This window comes from Herpailurus yagouaroundi, unplaced genomic scaffold, assembly GCF_014898765.1.
Source record: "Herpailurus yagouaroundi ecotype Mexico unplaced genomic scaffold, PumYag 140, whole genome shotgun sequence".
Lineage (NCBI taxonomy): Eukaryota > Metazoa > Chordata > Mammalia > Carnivora > Felidae > Herpailurus > Herpailurus yagouaroundi.
In genome coordinates, this window is record NW_024412395.1 from 15,605,954 (window position 1) to 15,627,707 (window position 21,754).

The 21,754-nt window shown below is 35.3% G+C and overlaps 1 protein-coding gene across 1 annotated transcript in view; it reads right to left on the bottom strand.

Moving 5' to 3' along the window:
• The window catches only part of ACTR3 (actin related protein 3), a 66,061-nt gene that overhangs the window by 28,871 nt on the left and 15,436 nt on the right, over positions 1-21,754 (bottom strand). The window contains exons 2-3 of the mRNA XM_040474888.1: positions 8,990-9,045; positions 4,893-5,017 (exon numbers count right to left, since the gene is read on the bottom strand). Of these exons, the coding sequence (XP_040330822.1) occupies positions 4,893-5,017; positions 8,990-9,045 (181 nt within the window). The remainder of the gene's footprint in view (positions 1-4,892; positions 5,018-8,989; positions 9,046-21,754) is intronic.

Below are 21,754 nucleotides of genomic sequence, written 5' to 3' on the forward strand. Positions count from 1 at the left end.
AAAGCTGAAATTCATCTTAAAAGAATCAAGCAAGAAAGAATAAGAGCCCCAATTGTGGTATGGATGATGTTAGGCCATACTGAAGATTTCTGTCAATAAGAATGAGAACAAACTCAAATGTATCAACAAGTTTCCGTTCTGAAGTCAGATTGGAGAGGGTCTATTAATCAAGATACAAAAGTTGTGTTCCATATTGTCTTGGAATAAGCAAGGGCAGAATATATATGTAATGAATTTTGTTTTGGATATATTAAACTTGAGAGCCAGGTAGTTGGAAATGTAACGGTCAAGGAATTGGAAGCAGAGATCTGGGCTGTAGTCGTAGGGAATGAAGTGCATGAGATCACCTAGATAAGAGGGGAGCTTGGGTGGCTCAGTCAGATAAGCTTCCAACTTCAGCTCAGGTCACGGTCTTGCAGTCCATGGGTTGGGGCCCCACATGTCGGACTATGCTGACAGCTCAGAGCCTAGAATCTGCTTCGGATTCTGTGTCTCCCTCTTTCTCTGCCCCTCCCCCGCTCATACTCTGTCCCTCTCTCAAAAACAAATATTTTTAAATAGATAGATAGATAGATAGATAGATAAGAATCAGGGAAAGCACATGGGAAATAACACATTTGATTAAAGGCAAAGGCGGGGGAAGTAAGAATAAAATAGAAAAGTCTATGTTAGGAAGAGAATTATCAGAGCTATCCTGTTGACAGACAAACTAAGAAGGATAAAGATTATTATATACTAATGGATTAACAAACAGTTTAACAATAATCTGCATTCAAATAATGAGACTAAATAAGAAGTTTGGTTTTAAAAGGAAAGAGGAAAATGAGGAAAATGATAGCTCTAAAAGGCTGAGGAAAAGGAGTAGGAATAAAGACTGAAAGAAGTTTTATTGTTTTGGTTTGTTTGTAGCATTTGAAAATGTGTTTAAGAAAATGTGTTGAAAATGTGTTTAAGAGAACAGAATCAGTGCAGAGAAACTCTGGCCTCTTAGCTCACTGACTTCATCACCTTCAAAGATTTATTTTCCATTCTGGCTGCAGTTTAGATCTTGGTATCACTATCATCTCTAAATTCCTGGAATCCAAGTATATCCCTCTCTGATCATAACCTCTTCTGGAATACTCCAGCAGCCCACTATATTGCTCATCACAATAAGACTTGTAGTTCACTGGCTCTGGTAATTATTCCCTAGTTATCAAACCTCCCCAAATACACACACACACACACATACACACACACACACACACACACACACACACACACACACACACGGTTTAGATTTTATGTCCCATCACTTTGACTACTCATATTTCCTTTTGTCATTCCATCTATCAAAACCTAACCTAGCATAACCCTTTGCTAAATGTGCCTATACCCAGAATGCTGACTATACTGAAGACACATACATAACTAGGTGGATAAAACTAAGTATTCATAATTGCGTCCTCAATTCTATACCTAACTTTGCCTGGCAAGCCTTTGTTTCCCTACTCTGTTTATCTTCACTCTTCACAATGATAATTTTAAATGTTCTCCCTATCTATCACTCATGTATTCTTCCCCAACTCCCTGGGCAGCAGAGATGATGTCACCATGTACTTCATTCACAGAGAAGGCAGAAGCCAAGTCAGGAATCCAACCTCCTTCCACCAAATCTATAAAACTGATTCCATACTGACCCTTGTTTCTCTTTCACTTTTTTGTAAGTGAAGAGACCCACCCCCCCCCCAAAAAAAACCCACCCATATCAATTACATCATCTGTGCTCTGGATGCCATCCCTATCTTTCTTAGTCACCTAAGAAAGTCACCTAGTCATCTTTCCTGTTACTTACACCTTTTTCTAATGGCTCTTTCACATTAGCATTTAAACATCTCTTCTTAGTCCCACAACTTGTCTATTCATCTATCTCTGGCTCCCAATCACAGACAAACCCCAATGAATTATTACTGTCATTTTTTTCCTGGCCTAATATTCACAATCCAACCTACCTGAACCCAGCCTCACTGGGTTCTCACTCTTCTAAAACTATTCTTAAGGTTACAAATGACATCCCTGTAGCTAACAACAGTAAATAATATATGGGCTCTAGCTTATTTGATACCTTGGCAGCATTCCACACTGTTTATATTCCTTCCTATCTAGCCCAGTCTCTGGAACCACAGCTTCTCGGTCTCCTTTGTAGGCTTTCCCTCTTCTATACAAATCTAAACGGTACATCCTGGGCCTCTTCCCAAGTACACTCCCCTAAGTAATCTCATCCTTTCTAGAGTAGATACTTTCCAAACATCTGTCTCTAGCTATCATGTTTTTGAGCTCCAAAAGCCAAGTACCTGACTGCCTAACAATGTATAAGATGTTTCTCAGGCACCTCAAACACAACACATGCAAAACTAAACTTACCCTCTCCTCCCTAAACCACCCCAGTCCAAAGTGTTTCTCCTCAAATAGTCTCAATCTCAAGAAATAAAGGGCATGGAGACTATCCAGGAGCTGGGAACTATCCTCAAGTACTGTTTACCACCAATATCTTGTTAATCATTCCCTACTACTCCTTAGGTATCCACGTTTTTATTCTTGGCAAAAAAAAAACAAAAAAAAAAAACAAAAAACCAAACACACACACACACACACACACACACACACACACACACACCCCACATAACTTACACACATCTAATCAGACTTCTATATTTAATACTTTACAACAAAGAAGTAAACATAGAAAACAGAGGATCATGTTAAGTGACAGAAGAATGTAATCATCAGAATCCACAAAGTGTGACATTTAACAAGACAAATAACCAAAATTTTTCCATAAAGGAAAGAAGAACTCACTTTCTCTCTCTCTCTCTCTCTCTCTCTCTCTCACACACACACACACACACACACACACACACACACAGAAAAGAACCCCAGACCTAAGCAACCTGTCAACCAAATCAAAGGAGTAGACCTTGTTTAAAACTCGATTCAAACAGATTAACCAAGATAAGAAATAACCAGGGAAATGTGAGTACTTATTAGATTTCAGATATTATTAACAAAGTGCACACTGTATTTAGGTGTGATATTTATATTTTTAAAAGTCTTTAAGAGAGAAGTATTTGTAGGTGAAACAATATGTGAGATTTACCTTAAAATAATCGGAGGGGGGGGGGAAGATACAGATCAAACAAGGTTGGTGATGGGTTGATAACTGCCAAACTTGTGGAGCTGGTATGTGGGGGTTCATTATATTCCTTTCTATTCCTTTTATACATATGAAGTTTTCCATAACAGAAGTTAAGTATGTGTGTGAGAGACACACACACATAATCTGTTTCTGTCTATCCCCACTGCCATCAAATGTAGTCCAATCACTAATATTCCTTGTCTCCTCTACAGTATGGCCTTCCCAGAATCATGCTGTGTTCCCAAATAATAAAAACAGCTAACACATAGTGCTCATTCGTTAGGAACAAAGCACCACCCTGTTAACAATTGCTTTATATGCATTATCTCATCAAACCTTCCAACAATCCTGAAGTACCAAAAATATTCCCATTTTATAAATCAAGAAACTGAAACTCAGAAAGCTTAAGTTACTGAATGATACCACAAAGCAAGAAAGTAGCATAGAGTTCCAGTGTAAGCATAGAGACTTCAATATTTGTACTTTTAGTCACTAACATTATTCCTCTACTGAAACCCATTAATGTTGTCCATGGGACAGAGTTTAAATCCTTTAACATGTCTGGCCTAACAATACTTCCAACCATCTTGTCCTGGCCTATATAACCAGCCTCCTCACTTCTTTCCACTTTATTCTCTATGCTTCAGGCACACTGGTTGTTCAATTCCAAGCTCCCTCATACTTCCAAGCCTTCCTGAATATTACAGTCTCTGCCTAAAACAATCTTGCTACACAATTCATTCATCTAACTCGTTTTATTCTTCAAGCCTCAGCTGAAAAGATATATTCTTCAAAGTCTTTCCAAAATCTACAAACCAGGTAAGCTACTCCTGATGTATATTCCCAAAGCATCCTGTATTTTCCTTTTTCTAACCTTCATAACACTTGTAATTATTTCTTCAATGTCTTCCATTCCACCACATTATACTAGCCTTGAAGACAGGGAAGCCATTTTTTCTTATTTACCATTGTACTCTTAGCACTTAGGGTTTTACACACAGTAGTTGTTCATTGTTCATTAGTGAATAAATTATCAGAAGGGAATAAAAGGTACAGAAGAAATGTGCAAAAAAATGTGCAAATAAGGCAAAGTCAGCATCTAAAAAATAAGAAAATTAAGGTCACAATGGTGTTTGCCTTTCAGTGTGGGCAGGGGTGGTAACAGTGTGGAGTAGGTACAAGGAAAGCAGGTGGGTCACTAGATTTATTTGCTCTATACACTAAACTTTTAGGATTATGATCACAATATTTTTAGACTACAAAATGAAAACTTACCTATTTTACTATATAGAAATTATACCTCAATTAAAAGGGAAAGAAAGAAGGGTCAGGAACGAGAAAAGGAAAAAGAACAAGAGGAAAAGAGAGAGGCATTTCCAGGTGACATAAGCTTCAAGAGAGAAATAGTGTGAGTCTGAAGATGGGAAAGACATGGATGCAGCACTATGGTAGTAAGAGAAAGCCACTCACATTGATGGCTCTGAGGTCTAGTGGCACGGAAAAGTAAATACTGCTCATTTGAATGGGTAAAAATTTTCCTCTCAGGAGGAAAAAACAAAGCAAGTTTGGGAGGAGCCTCAAGGAAGAAGAAATTTCTACACTAAAGTGGTTGAGGGTATTAGGCCTATAATTGAGTAAAATTCTAGATGGCACAATCACTGAGCAAACTCATTTTTAAAAAATGTATTATTTATTTATAGAAATCATAAAAATATACCTTCGTTGCATATGTAGGTTTTTCTATTGCTTCATCACCAATAAAGAAGTCTAGGTCATCAACACCTTTCATCACCCTCCTCTGAGCTTGATCACCCACTTTTGCTGACTCCTTAATAGCAATACCTTAAAAATAAAAGTTATTTATACATGTGAAAATTTGCTTTTCTCAAATGAGACATATTAACTTATATTTCTATTATTATAAAGTATTATTAAACACAACATGACCTAACATACTTAAATTGTCAAAGCAGAGCACAAAGGTCATTTAAGAAATCAATGACAAAATTAATTTAACACAATGAAATCTCAACTTCCATCCAGAGACAAGGCCTCAAGTGTAAAAGCCATAAGTAGAAGTACTGTTGTGGGAATGTTTCAGTTATATTTTTTAAAACTATGTAGTATCTATTCTGATTTGAGCAAGATTATAATCCCACCAAGTCAACATATGTTTAATGGATAATCAGAAAGAAAAAAAATGAAAAACACTAACAAATGAAAACAGGAAAACAGAAGGGGAATTTTTTTTCAAAAGCTTTCTTCCTATTTGCACTATTATGGACTGGCAATTTAAATATAACACTGGGGGCACCTGGGTGGCTCAGTTGGTTCAGAGTCCAACTTCGGCTCAGGTCGTGATCTCACAGTTCGTGAGTTCAAGTCCCACATGAGGCTAGCTGCTGTCAGTGCAGAGCCCGCTTCAGATCCTCTGTCCCTCTCTCTCTCTGTCCCTCCCTGGCTTGCGCTCTCTCAAAAATAAAAAATAAAAAAAATTTAAATATAACACTGGCACAGGGTTCTGTTAAACTTTAATCCCACAAAGGGAAATTTCAAATCATTTAAGTAAAATCCACAACATTCCCCTTAAATAATTCCAGAAACCCAGCCACAGTTCTTGACCTAAAATCTATATATTTCTTAATTAACATATAAATTTCTGAACCCTTCAAGTTAAGCATTCATTCAAAATAATTATCTGCATGTACTTAAAATGATCAAGCATTCAACTGTTATACTTTCATTTAATAACAATTATATTCTTAATAAGATGGGTAGAAAATACTGAAGGAAAGATAGTCTAAATCCAGTCTACTCCTTCAAAATGTTAGAAAGCTTCTCTAGTAATTTATTTATAATGTCCATAGACATCCAGATGGCTCACTACAAGTTTCCTGAAAAACAAAGATATATGCAAATAACTCTGAACCAAATCTACAGGCTTTCCAAATCAAATATCCATGCTCATCAGTGGCAACTGGCTGTATCTGATTATAAAAACTGGACTTGCAGCATTAAAACTGGATGTAAAAAACTCCAAAATCAAAAATCTTCTTTCAGTACAGAAATGGATTTTTAACACGCTACAACTTCTCGTAAGAAAGACAACGAAAACTAAAATTGCATATTTTGGCAAAGAGACAAAATAGGGAATGGGTACAATGATGATGAGATCCTAAGGTTCCAAAGATGGGTCTCCAACAAAGACAACACGTCCACTTAAGATTTAAAAAAAAAAAAAAAAAAGGAAAAGAAAATCAGTAATCTCATGAAATAAATGCTTAATCACAATACCTTATAAAAGATTATAAATTATGAAATAACAAAATCAGCATTTTATAGGTTGAATATCTTCCCCAAAGTATGTTGAAGTCTTAATCCCCAGTACCTCAGAATGTGACCTTTTTCGAAAGAGGGTCTTTTGAGTTGAAAAGAGATTATTGGGGTGGGCCCTAATCCAACATGACTGGTGGGTGTCCTTATAAAAAAGGAAATTTGGACACAGCCAGAGAGAAGACAATGTGAAGACACATCGGGAGAAGACAGCCATGTGACTGGAGTGATGCGTGTACAAGCACTGTCAGCAAACGTCAGAAGCTAGAAGAAGCAGCTAAGAGGGTTCTTCTCCTAGAGCTGTCAGCAAGATCATGGCCCTACTGACAACCTGATTTTGGAATTCTAGCCTCCAAAACTATAAATTTCTGATGTTTTAAGCCACCCAGTTTTTGGAACTTTGTTATGGCAGCCTTAGGACACTGATATAAAAATACGAAAGGGTTTAACACTAAACTCAAATATAACTAAGTCAGGTACTAGACCACAAAAGTATTATCCATATTAGTGGGCAATAAAGCCAATATTTGTTACCAAATTCTTGAAATAAACAACAATCAGTATATTGATACATAAATGCGAGGAAAGAGTAAAAAAAAGCAAACCTGTCCTTCAGTGTAGACAACAAACATGTATGAATAAAACATAAGGAAAAGACAATAGTACCACCAAACTAAGATCACTATAGTCACATGAATGAGTGATTTCATCAGTGTCACCTAAAATCCATTGTATGTATTAAAAAATTAGATTTAGGTAGTAGCCTAAATTCTCTTTTTCCCCTTTTAATTGAAGTATAATTAACATAAAATGTTTACTAGTTTCAGGCATGTAACATACTCATTCAACAACTCTACACCTTACTCAGTGCTCACCAGGCTAAGTGGCGACCATCTGTGACCATACAATGCTATTTAGAATATTATGGACTATATTCCCTATGCTGTAGTTTTCATCTCCATGACCTACTTATTTTATAACTGGAAGTTTGTACCTCTTGGTAGTAAGCCTAAGTTCTTACATAATCAATTCATAGCTAAGTATACCAAAAGTGTATCACAAGTACAAAGTCAAACAGGTTTGTCAGTGGAGAGCTAAAAAATAAGATACATATATGTATTTATATGAATGTATGTGTACATATGTATACATATAAATATAAAAGCTCCCCTCTTAACTACAATTTTAACAATGTACTTCTCATATTTCACATTGAATTTTGTTCTTGCCATATTAATTACAAAACCACTGACCTATTCATGACCAATTAGTGCCAACTAGAGACTAAAGATCTGCATTTTTGGCAATTTCTGCCATGTTCTCAACTTCACTGATCTGAAACCTAACCTGTTTCATTAGTCTCCTGCATGTTTATTTTCCCATTTCCTTATTTTAATAAATAAGAATATACTACACAAAAATATTCAAACAGTCACACAAATACTACTTTGTAAGACTAGTGACACTCCAGGAGTTAGCACCACCAAGCAATGGCTCAAAAGATTTTTCACCTGATATTGTTAAAGTTTTGATTTGGCAGTAGGACAAGTAGATCAGGGTACTTTATATGTTTGAAAGTCAAAAGTACAAAAGTATGTCCATTCAAAACCAGATGCATAATCAATGCTAACAAATAAGAGTGTTAACAAACCAAGTGTGAAGAGTATTTTTTAAAAAACTACTGAAAGTTGGGGCGCCTAGGTGGCTCAGTTAGTTGAGCATCCGACTTTGGCTCAGGTCATGATCTCGGGGTCGAGATCCCACATGGATTGAGCCCCACGTTGGGCTCTGTGCTGACGGCTCGGAGCCTGGAGCCTGCTTTTGATTCTGTGTCTCCCTCTCTCTGCCCCTCCCCCACTCATGCCCTCTCTCTCTCTCTCCCTCTCTCTGTCAAAAATAAACATTAAAAAAAATTTTTTTTAATAAATAAATAAATAAATAATTACTGAAAGACAAACTACTGAAAGTTGATGGTCAGGCTAAAGTGAAGTTAACAGAGGATAGAACAAAAACAATGTAAGTACGGTTATAAAATATTAGAAAACAGCTCAACATTTCTAAAAATGAGATGCCATCCTTATTTTGAAACATGGGTTTTCAGCAGGGACGTCAATAAACACAAGTCTGGCAAACAGCAATCATGTCCACACACCAAAGAATAGTCTTCATAGGTGTGCAATAGAGGATGCACTACTGAACAGTTACACCCACAAACTGTTAACAGAAATATCCTCAAAGCAGAAAATTGTGTGATTTTCAGTTCATTCATTTTTGTCTTTAAAAAGAGACATTTGGTAGATCTGGCAAATGAAGAACTAAACAGCTAAAATGAATGGTGAGAGGTGTGCAAATGAGGTCACACTTAGCAAACTGTGTTTTTAAAGGACTAAAATCTTACACAGTGCCAGAAATAATTATCTTTTACTTTAACGATTAAGAAAAAGATCTTTAAATCAGCTTGTGGCTTAAAAGAATACTTACAGGAAGGGATGATAAACTGTGGTTCTGTGTTTCCAGCATATCCTAGTTTTGTATACCTGCAAAATAAAAAAGAAAATTTTAAGGATTTCACTAGTATCATAGCAATTACGAATTTATTTCTCAGATCTCCATTGGTTATGAAGTGAGATTCCACTGTGGGTAAATTTACAAAATCCCATAGCTTCAATGCATGTAAATATCCCTATTTTCCAAAATTATACCAAAATTATAAATACCCACAGCTTTTAACAAGAAATTCCACTTCTAGAAACTGATCCTACAGGCATATCCTACACATGTGAAATAACATGTATCAAGGCCATTTGCCACAATCTTGCTTATAACAGCAAGAGTCTGAAAATAACCTAAATAAACATGAAATGAGAAACTAGTTAAATATGCTAACTTCATCCTATGTTATATTATGCAGCTATTAAAAAAGAGATCGAAGAGGCTCTTTATGGACTGATATGGAACAACCTCCAAAACGTACTGTTAAATGAACAAAAAGCAAGGTACAGAACAATGTTTCACATACACTATACAGTATTTGTATAAAGTAAGGGAGAGGAGTAAGAACACATAAAATGTACTTGATTGTATAGATACACAGAGTATCTCTGGAAGAATATAAAGAAATAAATAACTGTGGTTGTCTCCAGAAAAGGGAATTGGGTAGGTGATGGGCAGAATTGAGGAGGAGATTTTTTATTGCATATTTTTTCATACCATTTGAATATATTACTATTCAAAATAACTAATTTTTAAATGCCTTGCCACAGTGGATTCAGCCTATATTCTTACAATAACAAAATAACGACAACAATGATGATTAGGAACTAAAAGCTGAGCTTTGATAAGCTGCGCGTTATGGGCTACATAGGAGATAACTGGCTAAATATGAAAACCTATTAACTATGAGCAGGCTTTAAAGACAAAGTAATAACATTTTATACTACTCATATTCAAACTCACTGCTAAACAGTAGGCAGGTAAATTGCTGTGAGATTCCTGGCTTCTAATAATATCTGCAGAACTTTTTTTTTTTCTTTCTTAATATAAGAAGAAGGAAAAAAGCTCTCTTTGGGGAGAACAAGGTTCAAAACTAAGTTCAAGAACTAAGAGTGCCAAATAGGCTAACTCGTTAAAAGTAAGGAGAAAACATGAACTCTTCCAAATGTGATAATGCTCTGACTAAAACCTCTTCCAAGATTCCCCACTGTCCACGTTTAAAAAGTAAACAAAACTTCTTTGCAAGGCATACAAAAGAGCTCTAATATTTGGCTCCTGACCACCTTCCCCAACAGCGCTGACATACTATACCAGGCTCCCTAGCCATAAAACTGCTAACGTTTTCTGGACAGAACAACTCATTTCATGCCACGGAGCCACTGTTAACACTTCCAACTACAGGAGATGCTCTCTTTTCAATGCTGAATGCAACTGCTAAACTCTAACCCATCCTGCAAACAGCAAGTTCAGTATCACTGCCTCTAAACAAAAACTTTTCTAACCTTCAAACAGTATACTTTGTCCCCACAGTGGACAAATGGAGCTGACTTATGTTTTATTACAATAAAGACTTACAAAACATGACAGTCTAAAACTGTCTGAGCCACAACATCCTAGAAGTTTACTATACAATACTTAGTGTGAGATTAATATCTAATTATTCCTTCATCTAATCCCTCTACCTTTTTTTTTTTTACCATTAGTCGCCAAAGCAATTTAAGTCATTATAAATAATACCCTAATAGAACAGAATGTCTTACTTCCAATTCTATTACCCCTATAAAGAAGAATAATCTCCCTAAAAATCACTGCCTAACTCACATATCTTCAAATGAGGCTCTACTGCTTACAATATTAAGTACAAACTTCTTCTTGTTTCTATAAAATGATTCATTATTAAGTAATTCCTAAAGTCCCTTTCAGATTAAAAAAAAAATTGTATGATTCTGATTCCTTCAGCTGAATATTAAGGAACTTCACAATAAGTCCCAATTAAACATTTTAAGTGTCTCCCATCATTTGCTTCCATGAACCCAGCTCAAAGCACACTGCACTTGTTACTCATTTTCCTCCACAATGACTTGCTATTTCCCCATCACATTATCCGTGTTTACATGGCACCCTCTCAGAAAGCTCTCACCACAACTTAGGACTCCTCCATGAAGTTTTCCTGATCATTTTAATTATCAGTCATCCTTTCCCTCAATAAATTCAATATCAACAATCACTCGTTACACAAGCCAAACTGTTATTTTCCTGTGTGTAAATACCAACTCCCAAATAAAGTAGTAAGATATTTGAAGTAGAAACCATTACAGTAAAAACTCCCTTAAGAAAACTTCCATTTGTCAAGTTCACCAGATTAATCAATACTCCATCCCTGGTCAAAATCCAACAGCCTAAGTTGAGCATATTCAGCAATAAATTAGTTTCAGAAAAAACACCAAAAGAAGAATCTAATCAACCAGTCTTTACCAGACTAATACAAAACAGTCAATACATAATCAAAACAAATGTGCTCTCCCCCAAACACAAAAATAACTACCTAGCATATTAACTGTATGGATATACCATAACATTTAATCATTTCTACTATACCTATAACACCACAGCCAAATAATTTTCTAAGTTTTTGTAGGAGAATAGCCAAATACATCTACCAATGCTCTACTGCCCTGAATTTAAAGTTAAACAGTATATCAAAGGTACTCAAATATCTCGAGTATCTCAAATACTAAAATGGCATCAAAAAGTATCTCAATTTTCACCAATTTTTAAGAAATATAAAGGGAAATCTCCTAGTTTACTTTTAACCTTAAAATGTGCTTAGCCTCTAAAAATTAATTTGGCTTGTAGCTTGAAGAAAAATGTTTGTGGCACAGAATACAATCTAAAAAAACTGAAAAAGTCTTACCCTAAACTCTAGAAAAGAGTTACTGAGTTAGGTTGAAGTCACATTTTCTCTACTGGAGAGAGAGCAAAGTGCTAGATAACAAACAATATGACTCTTTAAAACCACTCTCCTATACTATTAGCAAACTTTAAAAGTTGTTTTTTAAAACAGCTTTGAAACTGCTCAAAAAATCCACAAAAGTCCATTTATTTAAGTTTATTTATTTACTTTTATTTATTTTACACAAGCAAGGGAGGAGCAGAGAGAGAGGAAGGGGGGTGGGGGGGGGAGAGACAGAGAGAGAGAGAGAGAGAGAGAGAGAGAGAGAGAGAGAGAGAATATATATGAATGAATCCCAAGCAGACCCCACAACACTGGGCTCAAACTCACAAACTAGAGATCATGACCTGAGCCAAAATCAAGAGCCGGATGTTTAACTGACTGAGCCACCCAGGCCCGCCCAAAAAGACATTTTAATGTTCTTATATGAGCAGAGAAGCATTTAAATAGGGAAAGCAGGAGAGAGGAGAGGGAAAGAGTCTAGGAAGATCTGAAAGAACTGGTCAGCTGAGTCTAAAAGGATGAGTTAGAACAGTACGTATCAATGCACACAAAATATGCTAATATTTGAAGAGCATACTGGAATGAATTGAAGGGCATTTGGGTATAGCTATAAGAGATTTGTTTTTAACATTCATTTAAACTTTCTCAACATAAATATAACAAAAAGAACATAAATTATTAGTACAGATATTAAGTAATAAATTTGTTTAGAAGTTTCAAATTAAAGCTTTTCAAATATAAAGTAGCCTCGATTAACCTAACTTATCAGCTTTTATACTTGAAATGGCTGATTTAAGACATTTTTATGATGACCTCTCAAAATTCTTGATAGTCACCACAGAGAAGAAACTGTACAAGTAAATGACAGAAAAGTTTTTACTTTTTCTCTAAAAGAAACTCCTTTCTCACAATTAATGGCATTTGTTAACTCGAACTCTTTAAATTATAATTTAAGGATGTGTTCACTGTATTTAAACTAAAAGTTCTTTGCTTTCATTGACACATGCAAAATTCAAATTTTGTGTAATAAAGCAAATAGATTTCAAATCAAACTTTTTCATATTAAGACTTTCTCAAACCATGCATACTTGTTCCTCTCCTTGTTACAACAACGTTCTTTTTATTATTAAAATACTAACCAAAGATCACAGTGAAACATTTTTAGCTTCACTCTTCCAAAATGAATTTTTGTTTTAAATTCATAGATTCTGTCGGTATACTTTATTTTTCCACAGCCCTTGCAATTTTCTATTAAGTTCCTTTCGGTGTTCAAAAAAAAGTGTTTTATATAATTAAGCAACTCAGGAACACAATACTTAACCAGATTATACAATAAATCTATAAAGAAGTGCGCGCACACACACACACACACACACACCAAAATCTAAGTTGCCTTCAAGCAGAAACTCTTCCTTCAGACAGCTAGTAGACACTTTGCTAACATTTCCTCCCTTTAAGTTTTAAACATGGGATTAAACAGCTTGGCTTTCTCTTAAATTTGCCAGTTGGAGAACATCACTTAATGTAAGATTCAGACCTGGGACAAATCTTTATATTTGCAAGGCATTTATTCAAATCAATCTACAGATTCATGCAATCCTTATCAAAATCTCAAGAATTTTTTTTGTTTTTGCATTAATAGAAAAAAATCTTAAATTCACATGGAATCTCAAGGGACTATCAACAATCCTGAAAAAGAACAAAGTTGGAGATCTCAACACTTCCTGATTTCAAAGCTTTACTACAAAGCTAAAGTAACCAAAACAATGAGGCGGTGAGGTACACACAAACTATATAGACTAATGGAATAGAACAGAACTCAGAAATAAAACCTCCCAAAAAAGGTCAAATGTTTTTTGAAAAGGGTGCCATAACCATTCAATTGGGGAGAGGATAGTCTTTTCAACAAATGGTGCTGGGAAAAGTGGATATCTATCTACATGTAAATGAATCAAGTTAGAGCTTTATCTTATACCATATGAAAAATTTAACTTAAAAAGGATCAAAAAGGAACACCTGGGTGGCTCGGTATGCTGAGTTTCTAACTTCAGCACAGGTCATGATCTCAGGATTCCATTCATGGGTTTGAGGCTCATCAGGCTCTGTGCTGACAGCTCAGAACCTGGAGCCTGCTTCAGATAGTGTCTCCCTCTCTCTCTGCCTCTCTCTCTCTCTCTCTCTCTGAAAAATAAACATTTAAAAAAATGGATCAAAGACCTACATGTAAGAGCTAAAACTATAAAACTCTTAGAGGAAGTGCTCTCTTCAGCAGCACATATACTAAAACTCTTAGAGAAAAACACAGCGGAAAAGCTTCATGACATTGGATTTAGCAATGACTTATTGGATGTGATGCTAAAAGCACAGGTAACAACAAGGAAATAAATTAGACATCATCAAAATTAGCAACTTTTTGGCACCAAAGGGCACTATCAGTTCAGGACAAAGGCACCCATGGAATGGGAGAAAACAGCTGCAAATCATATACACATAGTGCCCAATTTAGAATGATTCGACTCACAATTTTCTGACTTTACAATGGTGCAAAAGTGATAATGCATACAGTAAAACTGTACTTTGAATTTTGATCATTTCCTGGACTAGCGATATGCTGTATAATACCTCTGGTCATGCTGGGCAACAGCAGTGAGCCTCAGCTCCCAGTAAGCCAATGTGATCACAAGGGCTAACAACCAATACACTTAGAATTACTCTGTACCCATACAACCATTGTTTTTTACTTGTAGTACTACAGTCAATATATTACATACTACTTTATTATAAAATAGGCATTTTATTATATGATTTTGCCCAAATGTAGGCTAATGTAAATTTTCCAAGCACATTTAAAGTAGGCTAGGCTAAGCTATGATGTTTGGTACGTTAGATGTATTAAATACCTTTGTGACTTAGGATATTTTCAACTAATGATGGGTTTATCCAGATGTAAGCTCAATGTTAAGTGGAGGAAGATCTTTATCATCCAGAATATACATATATATGTGTGTGTATATGTGTGTGTACATACACACACATATACATATATGTATTTTCTATGGATACATATATTCTGGATATTATACACTACATATGTACACATATATTCTGGATATATATACACTATATATATAGTGAAGAACTCAACAACAAAGCAAACAATTAAAACTGAGTAAAACACGTAATAGACATTTCTCTTAAAAAAAATGTACAAAAGACCAATAAGCATGTGAAAAGATGTTCAACATCATTAATAACTAAGGACATGTAAATCAAAATGAGATGCCACTTCATACCCATTACATTGGCTATTACCAGAAAACAAAAAGAAAATGACAAATGTTAGTGACAAAGTGCAGACACCGGAACCTTGTACTGGTAGTAATATAAATGGTACAGGTGCTACGGAAAACAATATGACAATTCTTCAAAAAATTAAACAGAATTACCACGTGATCCTGCAATGCCATTTCTGGGTATACACCCGAAAGAAAAAGCAAGGGCTTGCAGACCCATGTTCAGAGCAACATTATGCATATAAGCCAAAAGGTGGAATCAACTGTCCACTGTGAAAGGGTAAACAAAATGTATATACACTCCACAGAATATTAGCCTTAAAAAGAAAGAATATTCTGACACATGATACAATATGGAAGAACCTAGAGATCATGCATAGTGAAATAAGCCAATCACAAAAGATCAAATATTGTACGATTCCACTTATATGAGGTACCTAGAAGAGTCAAATTTACAGACAGAAAGTAGGACATGCCAGTAATGCAGGTGGGGTAGGGGCTGGTATTGTTTTATGGGTATAGAGTTCCAGTTTGGGAAGATGAGTAAGTTCTGAAGATGGATGGTAGTGATAGCTGCACAACAATGTGAATATACCTAATGCCCCTAGACTTTACACTTAACAAGGTATTTATGTTGTGTATATTTTACCACAATTTAAAAAAAAAAAACTAAATTTTGTAGCTGCCCAGAAAAAAAATTCAAATTGGATACATACTGTATATGTTAAATATAAATCTAAATGCATCAAAGATTAAAAGGGAAGAAAAATTAAGATATAAGTTTTAAAAGAAAGCAGGACAATTTCTTTATAACCATGGAGTAGAAGCGGTTTTCTAACTATAATTTAAAATCTAGACACTAAAAAAAAATTAATATTTCAACTATGTAAAATTAAAAACTTCTTCAACAAAACGTATATAAAGTAGCCACAAGAAAAATTGTCTGCTACTAACAGAGAAAAATTGTCTGCACTCGAAGACAAACAATCTCCTTGAAACATACAAGATACCTACAAGGTGATGATGAGGGAGGGAGGGAAATAAAGAGGAAAAGAGCAAAGAAAGGAAGAAGGCAAAAAAAAAAAATAGGGAAGAAGGAAAGGCAAAAGAAGAAATAGAAATAGCTATAAACAGAAAGGTGCTCAACTCCTTGAAGTTAAAAAAAAAAGCAGATTAAAAGTACACTGAGATAATGCTCATACATTCACAGTTGGAATCCAAAATGACACAGTTATTTTAAAAACACTTAAACATTCGAGGCGCCTGGGTGGCTCAGTCGGTTAAGCGTCCGACTTCAGCTCAGGTCATGATCTCACAGTCATGAGTTCGAGCCCCGCATTGGGCTCTGTGCTGACTGCTCAGAGCCTGGAGCCTGTTTCGGATTCTGTGTCTCCCTCTTTCTCTCTGACCCTCCCCCGTTCTTGCTCTGTCTCTCTCTGTCTCAAAAATAAATAAACGTTAAAAAAAAAAAAATTTTTTTTAAAAACACTTAAACATTCACTTACCATATGACCCAGCAATTCTACTTCTACGTACATACCCAAGAAAAATAAAAACATGTGTCCACATTCGTTCAAAACAGCATTATTCAGTGTCCCCAAACTGGAAGCAAAACATATGTTCATCAACAAGAAAATAAACAAGGGCAATATAATTATACAAACCAAAATTACTCCACACACAAAGAATTTAAAAGTGTAACCCACTCTCCAAGGAAAAGTGTTCAACAGAAGACAAAATGACCCAAATACTGGAATTATCAGATAAAGACGGGAAAACAGCTATGACTATCACAATTAAATACAGAAAAGTGCACTTATAATGATGAATAACAAATATCACCAGCAACTCTAAAACTATATAAAAAAACAAATGGAAATTCTAGAATTGAACAAAGAAATACCAGATATTAAAAAAAAAAAAAAAAATCACGGATGAGCTAAAAAACAGAAAACAGGTAACAGAGGTAATAATCAATGAACCTAAAGGCAGATGAGTAGAAATTACCTAATCTGAAATTGGGGGAGGGGGGATATTAAGAAGAGACATGAAGAAAAAAGAATAGAGTCTAAGAAACTTGGGAGAAAATACAAAAAAGGTCATATACTGAAGTCTCAGGTGGAGAACACACCGGATAGTAAAATACTTTTTGAAGGAGTAATGACTGAAAACTTTAGCAATTTAGTGAAAGACAGCAACACATAGATGTGAGAGGCTCAAGAAAACCCAAGCAGAATAAATAGAAAGAAACCATACTTAGTCACATTACAATCAAACTAAAAATCAAAGATAAAGAAAAAATACTGAAAGCAGCCAGAGGAAAACTACCCATTAACCGGAAACAAAATTCAAATTACTACCACCTTCTATAGAGGAGTGATGAAGGCTAGAAGACAGTAAACAACATTTTTAAAGTCTGGAGAGAATGGGAAAACAGTCAGCCCAGGAATGTACAGGAGCCAAAATATCCTTCGACAATGAAAGTGAAATGAAAACATTTTTCAAATAGAAGAAACTCACTGCCATCAAACTTGGGCTAAAGAAAGTTCTTCAATCCAAAGGAAACGGGAAACTAGAGGGGATAGTGAAGTATAATAAAGAAAATCAGAAATTATAAACAGGTAAATATAAAAGACTATTTTTTATACTTAGTTTTTGAACACACTTATAACTAAAGCAAAAATCTGATTATCTTGTGGGGTTATACAGTACATAGATGTAATACCTATGACAACTTTAGCATAAAAGGACAGTGAAGTAAGGGGAGCAGCAGGCAAGACTTAACAGATCTCCTGAAATGCAAGATCTCTACTCCTTACGTGAAGTTTTAATTAACTCCAAAGAAACAGTGAGTAGTGAGTTTTCTTAAAGACACATATTGTAATCCCTAAAGCAATTGTTAAAAAAAAAATGCCAAGAGTATAGTTAAAAAGCCAAAGGTAAATTAAAATGGAATTCCAAACAATATTCAAATAATTTGAAAGACAGAAAAGAGGAAAGCACAACAGGAACAAATTTTTAATAAATAAATAAAACAGTATACCTAAATCCAACCATATCCATTATTACATTAAACGTAACAGACAAAACTCTCCAATTAAGAGGGACAGATTAAAAATTTTTTTAAAATAAAAATGCAAGCCCCAACTATATGTTGTCTGCATGATATGCACTTTATAAAGACAGAATGAAAAAAAATGGATGGAAAGCAAAAAGCAAGTATAAGAAGGCTGGAGTGGCTATATTCATATGCGATAAAACCATTCTTTAAGAAAAAGAGTAATATGAGGGGTGCCTGGGTGGCTCAGTGGATTAAGCATCTAACTCTTGATCTTGGCTCAGTTCATGATCTCAAGTTTGTGAGTCAGAGCTTCAGGTCAGACTCTGCGCTGACAGCACAGAGTCTGCTTGGGATTCTCGGTCTCCCCCTCTCTCTCTTTCTCTGCCCCTCCCCCATTCACTCACTCTCAAAAATAAATTTAAAAAAAATTTTTTTAAAAAAGAGTAATATGAGAGAGTAATTTTATAATAATAAAAGGGTAAATTCATCAAGACCTAACAGTCTTAAATGTGTATGTGCCTATTAACAGTTTCAACATGCTTGAAATGTGTCATAATTAAATGCTGAGACTATTCAACTCTTACAGCAGGAAATTTTGTCACCTCTCAGTAATAGATAAAATCACACACACACACACACACACACACACACACACACACACCCCAAAAACTCAGTAAAGGCATACAGGATCAACGTTAATAACCATTTTGATCTAATTGATATACTCAAGAAGTGCAGAAAATGAATTCTAAGTACACATGATGCATTCATTTTGACCACGGATGGGCAAACTATGGCCCCAAAACAAAATTCAGACTATTGATGTTTTCGTATCACTCGTGAGTTTAAAATTCTTTTTATATTTAAATTTTTTTAATTTTCTTTTATTTTTTTACATTTTAGAAGGAGGAAGGGAAGTGAAAAGGGAGGAGAGGAAAGCAGCAGCAAGGACCATGCCTGACCCACAAAGCCTAAAACAAAGACCATATGTGGCCCACAAAGCCTAAAATATTTACTATTTGGTCTTTTATAGAAGTGTGCCAATCCCTGACCCAGACCAGATGCTAAGCCATAAAAAACAAATCTCAATAAATGTAAAAGATTAAAATCATAAATACATGTTCTCTGACTAAAAAAGAATTAAATTAGAAACCGACAGCAATAAGGTATCTAAATAAACCCCAAACATTTGGAAATTAAACACACTTCTACCTATAATCCGTGAATCAAAGAAAAAATTGCAAGGAAAATTACTTCAAGTTGATTAACAGTTAAAATAAAAAACATCAACATGTGTGGGATGCACCTAAAGCAAAGCTTAAAGGGAAAATTCCTACAGTGCTTATGTCAGAAAAAATAGAAATGTCCATAATCAGTGACCTAAGATTCCACCTTAAGGTACAAAAAGGAGGGATGCCAGGGTGGTTCAGTCGCGTCAGACTCCAGTCCAGGACGTGTTCTCCCAGTTTATGAGTTTGAGGCCCAGGTCGGGCCCTATGCTGACAGCTCAGAGCCTGGAGCCTGTTTCTAATTCTGTCTCTCTCTCTCTGCCCCTGCCCTGCTCACACTGTCTCTCCCCCTCTCCCTCCCTCTCAAAAATAAAAATAAATATTATAAAAAGAAGAAAGCAAACTCAAAATAAATAGAAATAAACAGTAAACAGAAAGGCAGAAATCAGGTTAATAGAAACAGAATATTAACAAGAAAAAAATGGAACTATGGAAAGATAGGCTGATCGAGAATAGTACAGAAATTGCCAACATAAGGGATGAAAAACTGATTAACGCTACCAATCATATAGAGGAGAAAATGATAAAAAAGAGAATACTATAAACCACAGCCATCATATTAAGATGTAAGGGACAAATACCTTCAAAGACAGAATTTACCAAAATCAGTACAAGATGAAACAAAAAATCTATTTTGAATAACCCCAAAGCTATTAAAGAAATTATCAGTAACCCTTCCAAAAAGCAAACTCCAGGCCCAAGTTTGACTGGTAAATTCTATCACTCATTTAAGGAAGAAATAAAAATAATTCTACATAAGCCCTTTCAGAAAAGAGGGAAGAGCTTACCCCAAACCCTTTCGTGAGGACAGCATAATTCTAATACCAAAACCAGATAAAGACATTTCAAATGAAGAAAATGGCAGGCCAACATCCATCATGAATACAGATGAAAAAAATCCTTAACAAAACAAATAGAACAACATGCAAAAAGGGTATATATCATAACTAAGTGAGGCTTAGCCCAAGAATCCAAGCTTGGTTTAACAAGTTGAAAAATCAAGCCTCTGCTTTTTCAGAACACCTCAATTAATTTCACTACTCAACATGCTATGGGGTCTTATGCCTGCTTACTTCCCCAGACTCATCCAAATACTCACTTCACTTGCATAATCCTCAACCCCTACAAAACACATTTTTTTTATCTAAAATACAATTACTCTTATAAAGCTTTAATAAATATAGTTAGGAACAGAACACACAAATCCGAGCACTTACAGAACATAAATGCTTATCCTTCTTTCCTTCTTTATTTCACCCAAATCCTTTGTTTCCTTATAGACCCTTTCCAAATCTTCCATTTTTATCATTCCTTTTGGACACATTTGATTTTCATAGTATGATTCCTAAGCAAAATTAGTAGAGTCCTAATGCCTTTCCATTTGCTATTCTTTAATACATGGTGTACAAGTATGTATGTTCATGTATGTGTACTTTAAATACTGTTTAGGGGCGCCTGGGTGGCGCAGTCGGTTAAGCGTCCGACTTCAGCCAGGTCACGATCTCGCGGTCTGTGGGTTCGAGCCCCGCGTCGGGCTCTGGGCTGATGGCTCAGAGCCTGGAGCCTGTTTCCGATTCTGTGTCTCCCTCTCTCTCTGTCCCTCCCCCGTTCATGCTCTGTCTCTCTCTGTCCCAAAAATGAATAAACATTGAAAAAAAATTTAAAATAAATAAATAAATAAATAAATAAATAAATACTGTTTAGGTGCATTTTGTTACCTTGAAATATCTTAAAAAAAAACTTTCAAACCTAGTCCTTTTTTAATCTGAATTCTAAGCAGGAAAATTACATTTTGTGAATGTCCTTTCTTTTTTTGATGTCAATTGTAAGTGGAAATCTACATTTAAATGCAGAGTAGAAATAAAATTACACATCAAGAAAAATTCTATTACAAAATGCATATGTTTTTTTATTCTGGAAGTCTACAAAAGAAACAGAAAATTGTGAGGCACCAGGGTGGCTCAGTCAGTTAAGCTTCCGACTTCAGCTCAGGTCATGATCTCATGGTTCCGGACTTCGAGCCCCACATCGGGCTCTGTGCTGAGAGCTCAGAGCCTGAAGTCTGCTTCAGATTCTGTGTCTGTCTCAAAAGTAAAAAAGAAAGACGAAAGGAAGGAAGGAAGGAAGGAAGGAAGGAAGGAAGGAAGGAAGGAA